This window comes from Lactuca serriola, chromosome 8 (assembly GCF_051521515.1).
Source record: "Lactuca serriola cultivar US96UC23 chromosome 8, Lser_US96UC23_V15, whole genome shotgun sequence".
NCBI classification, from domain to species: Eukaryota; Viridiplantae; Streptophyta; class Magnoliopsida; order Asterales; family Asteraceae; genus Lactuca; species Lactuca serriola.
In genome coordinates this window covers 181,750,062-181,754,915 of record NC_136415.1, presented here as the reverse complement: position 1 = coordinate 181,754,915, position 4,854 = coordinate 181,750,062, and the positions used below count along the sequence as shown (strand labels likewise).

Sequence of the window (4,854 nt, the reverse complement as noted above, 5' to 3'; positions counted from 1 at the left end):
GGAATCCACATTAAATTATTTAACAGTCACTATAACTACCATGGATTATCTATTAGAGAATAAAATAGTCAAACAAAAACATAACAACATGAATATAAAATGAAAAATAAATAAATTAAATGCACATCCTTTTTATATAATATAAATTCTAAATGATTATTTATGCCGGACAAGGAGAGTAATAGTTTGGAGGAGAGAAGATATATATAACTCAAAATTATCAGACACATCACATTTACAGTGTAGATGTAAAACACACACACACACACACACACTTTTGCTCAATCTGATTTCCCCGTCGAACCAAAACACCGACTCTTTTCACTTTCTCTCTCCACCGTGAAAACGCCCTAGCCGCCGCCGCTCCTCCTTTCAACGGATTCTGAAAAGAAAACTATTCCGAGGTCAATTTCTAAAATTTCAATTCAACTTACTACTATTACTGTTTGGTTCACTTTTGTAGATAGATTTCAGTTTGGTCTAAGAATAATAAAAGATATCCGATACTAATTCCGTTTCGTTTTCGGAAACTTTGAGGCTTATTGAATTTATGACGTCTTTCTGCGTGATTTTCTTTTCTCTTCCGTAATTTTGTTGTTTCAAATTGCTCAATTATGTAGTTCAAGTATCATTTTCGTTTTTCTAAAACAAATCTCATGAAATTGTTGCTCTTCTAGACATTATTAACCACGTTCATGAAGCAAAAACGAAAATTTGGTTCTGTTTCTTAATATATTAACGTCGATGGTATTGAGCGGTGATTTCAGTTTATCCGGTTGTTTTTTTCAGAAGAAAATGAGATTCGTTACTCTTTCTATATAGTTTTGTTACTAAAATTGGTACATTTAGTGTAATCGTATCTGGATTGCTTTTTTGATTTGGATTTTGTTATCTTACGGATCTTAATTGACACGTTTCCTGTAAATTTTGTAGGATAAACGAGTAGCAAAAATGGAAGCTTCAGCAAAATCAGCAGACGAGGTGGTGGAAGAGATAATGAGAATTCATAGATCTCTTCCTCCGAGACCTGGAATTGAAGACATTGAAGCTGCAAAAATACTGATCCGAAATGCAGAAGCTGAACAACAATCACGTCTGGAATCCATTGCTAAGCAAAAGAAGCGAAAAGATGTTCCTGAAGAACTATTCAATGTGTTGATAGAGATGCAAAAGCATTTAGTCGATTTCCACACTATAGAACAGAAAAGGGAAGCCATTAAATTGCTTGATCTTGAAAACTACCATATACTCTTTGATGAAATGATTCAGAGAGCTTCCAGATGTGTTATTCCTAATGGCAGTGATGACAATAATACTACCACCCAATCAGTTAACTCCACCTTGTCACCTTTGACAACTCCACCTTCTTACTCTGGTGTAAATCTTAGCAACTCAATCTCATACTCACCCAAAACTGTTTCTTCTGAGTTGTTCACTAGAGATGATAGTTATGTGAGCAAGATGGAGTCTACTACTTATGGTGATGGAATCAGAAGGAAGATTCGATCTACTGATGCTTCAAAGCCCATGATTGTTGATTCAACTCTAAAACCTGCCATTACATCTGGTAATTTTCTTTCCATATTACTGTTTTATGAGATCATCATGAATTTATTTATTTTTTTATTTTTTTAAATCTTCTTGTCACAATACAATGAATGTTACAATTATTTAATAGGAAGAAATGAAAGTAGGATGCTATAATAAACAAATGAATATAAGTACATTGTTATTTCTTGAATATAATCCGATTTTGAATTTTTTATATTACAAATGACGTTTTTTTATTTAATTTTGTAGGTCAAGAAGGTGAGAAATTGAGTCTCATAAAGCTTGCGAGTCTCATTGAAGTATCTTCCAAAAAAGGAGCAAAAGAACTCAATCTTAGCAACAAATTAATGGATCAAATAGAATGGCTTCCCGATTCAATAGGAAAGTTATCTACTTTAATCACTCTTAATCTATCAGAAAATCGCCTCATTGCTTTACCTTCATCAATCGGAGGTCTTTCTTCCTTAACAAAACTCGATCTACATTCCAACAAAATCACCGAACTCCCGGAATCAATCGGAAACCTCTTCTCCTTAATCTACCTCGATCTCCGAGCCAACCAAATGACCAATTTGCCCTCGACTTTCGGACAACTAATCCATCTCCAAGACCTCGATTTAAGCTCCAACAACTTCTCAATCCTCCCCGAATCCGTGTGTTCACTCAAAAACCTACAAAAGTTAAACATCGAGACGAATAACATCGAAGAACTCCCACATATGATTGGTCAATGCTCTTCACTTAAAGAGCTTATTGCGGATTACAACAAACTCAAAGCACTTCCGGAAGCAGTTGGAAAGATAGAATCTTTGGAGAAATTATCGGTTCGTTATAATAACATCGGGAGGTTGCCTACTACAATGTCGTCATTAACGAATTTAAAGGAGCTTGATGTTAGTTTCAATGAACTTGAATCGGTCCCGGAGAGCTTGTGTTTTGCTATTTCGCTTGTGAAGATTAATGTTAGTAATAATTTTGCGGATTTAAGATCTTTGCCTAGATCGATCGGGAACCTTGAGAATTTGGAAGAGTTGAATATGAGTAACAATCAAATAAAGACGCTTCCGGAGTCTTTCCGTATGTTGTCGAAGTTACGCGTGTTGAGAGCAGAAGGGAATCCGTTGGATTCACCGCCGCTATCTGTGCTTGACAACGGCGCTCAAGTGAGTACTTATTTTTAATTCTTATTGTATTGTCCTGTTATGCCGGACAACATAACACGGCATAACAGGACATGACATGATACAACTTAACAAGTTGTATCGGGACTGATGATGGATCTCATCAGTCCTTAGGACAAAAATTGCAGACTTTTTGTCCTTTTGTCCGCCCAAAAGGCAAGGGCAAAAAGTTGCAGACCTTTTGTCTTTTTGTCCGCCCAAAAGGTGAGATGATTTCAATGAGACAAAAATTACAACTTTTAGTGGGACATACCCACAAAAGCACTAAAAAGCTTGTCTTGTTCTGTTCTGTCCTGTGTAATTAAATGACACTGCTAATTTCTTGTCTTTAACGTTTGCAGGCTGTTATACAATACATGAACGAGCTCCACGAGAAGAAGGAAGTGAAAGTGCAACCAGTGAAACAGAAGAAATCATCATGGGCTCAAATGTGTTTCTTTTCAAGTTCAAACAAACGCAAGCGGAATGCCATGGACTATGTAAAGACATAATTACACCACCTTTTGGAGTATCTTTTTTATTGGTAAATAAATTAAATACATATAATAATAAGTGATAAGTAAGACCCAGTTGTTGTTTCTTGTTTATTTATTTAAAGACAGAGTTTATTAAACCTTTTTTTTTAAAAGTAATTAGAAAAAAAAAACATAAAAAGGAAAGAGGGGAGGTATTTCATCACATGCTTTTGCTTATCTAAATTCAGGAGACTTGAGCTGTCCATGGGCTGGAACAAAGCTAATGGATGATCTTCACATACTGTTTGTCTCCTTCCGACTATTGTCTTTTTTTTTTTTGAATCACATCATGTTTTTGTTATTTAATTTCTTTATTTCTTTTTGTGAATCAATGTAATTAAAATCGAATAATCCTTCATTTTCAATAATCTATTTATTTCTTGAAATCATATATGATCTTACTTTATAAGCAAAATATATAAATAAGAATGAAATATATAATTTGCTATAGATACGACAAAGGTATATTAAATTTTTAATCATGAAGCGTAATTAGTTATTGGGGATTGAGTACCTTAAAGTATTAATTAACTTCCTAGAACTTTAAATGGCATATAATTGAAAATATGGGGACCACTTTGCAATAATAACTGATTTAATTGGCAGCCATGATAATGCCTTTTCTTGGTCTGTTATTTTGTATTATCTTATAATCGATCAATTCCTTATGTTATGTAGTTATAATATAATAATCAATGTTTTTTTTTTTTACATATTTTTAATATACTTTGCAGACTAATTAGAATATTATTTAAGTTAACTTATTGTCATTAAAATATTAGGTTTGTTTTTTTATTTTACCGGAAAAACATTTTGTGCTATTATATTTCTTTCAAATATATATTTGAAAAATAATACCAGAAGTCAATTACTATTAGATTTTTATTGTAAAAAAATACATAACTTTAAGTGTTTCTATAAGTCAAACATTTAATTATGAAAAAATATGGTGTATACAAAGTTTAGTTTATTCGTTGACCAATTTATCCAAGAATCTTTTGATTTTTATTAATTTATGTATTAGTATTTTACATTTTGCTATCAATTTATGGAACAATGGTTATTTTAATATTGCTAGATAATTAGTCTTTATTGCAAGCCGTTATTACTAGGGAAAAAAAACCCAACGTTTATGTGGTTTATAGGAATAAAGTTGTTTTCAGATGCAACATGTAATTATGCTTTAATTTTTGTAAAATTTTAGCATCTTATTTTTTTATTGATGTGATTGGGAATGGGCTACATCAAGAAAGAAAGGACAAAGTCACAAATCTATTAAACGGGAAACTGGGCCTGCATGGGCCTATACTTGTCTATACCATTATGAGACTTGTCTTGTTTTGGTATTTGTTTTTGCCTTTATCATCATGATATTTGTTATCAGATCAATAACCATTCTTTTAACTGAATATTGAATATTTAAAAGAAATCCTGAATATTATTTGTGTTTTTATTTATAATAAAGTTATATATTTTTTTTATCAACTATGTTTGTATTTTATCAAATTTTATTAAGATTAAATATATAATTTTGTTTTATTTTAGACTCTATAAACTTATTATTATACGAGTAACATGTTTAATTAGGGATTAGCAAAAGGACCGAA

The 4,854-nt window shown here is 32.0% G+C and overlaps 1 protein-coding gene across 1 annotated transcript; it reads left to right on the top strand.

Annotated features, from left to right (window-relative positions):
* The first annotated feature begins 223 nt into the window (after positions 1 to 223).
* On the top strand, positions 224 to 3,636 carry LOC145068357 (plant intracellular Ras-group-related LRR protein 4-like). The gene is made up of 5 exons (XM_079015313.1): positions 224 to 404; positions 934 to 1,567; positions 1,801 to 2,714; positions 3,074 to 3,255; positions 3,436 to 3,636. The coding sequence occupies exons 2-4, from the start codon at positions 952 to 954 to the stop codon at positions 3,221 to 3,223; spliced, it is 1,680 nt and encodes a 559-aa protein (XP_078871439.1). The 5' UTR covers positions 224 to 404; positions 934 to 951; the 3' UTR covers positions 3,224 to 3,255; positions 3,436 to 3,636.
* Positions 3,637 to 4,854: the final 1,218 nt, after the last annotated feature.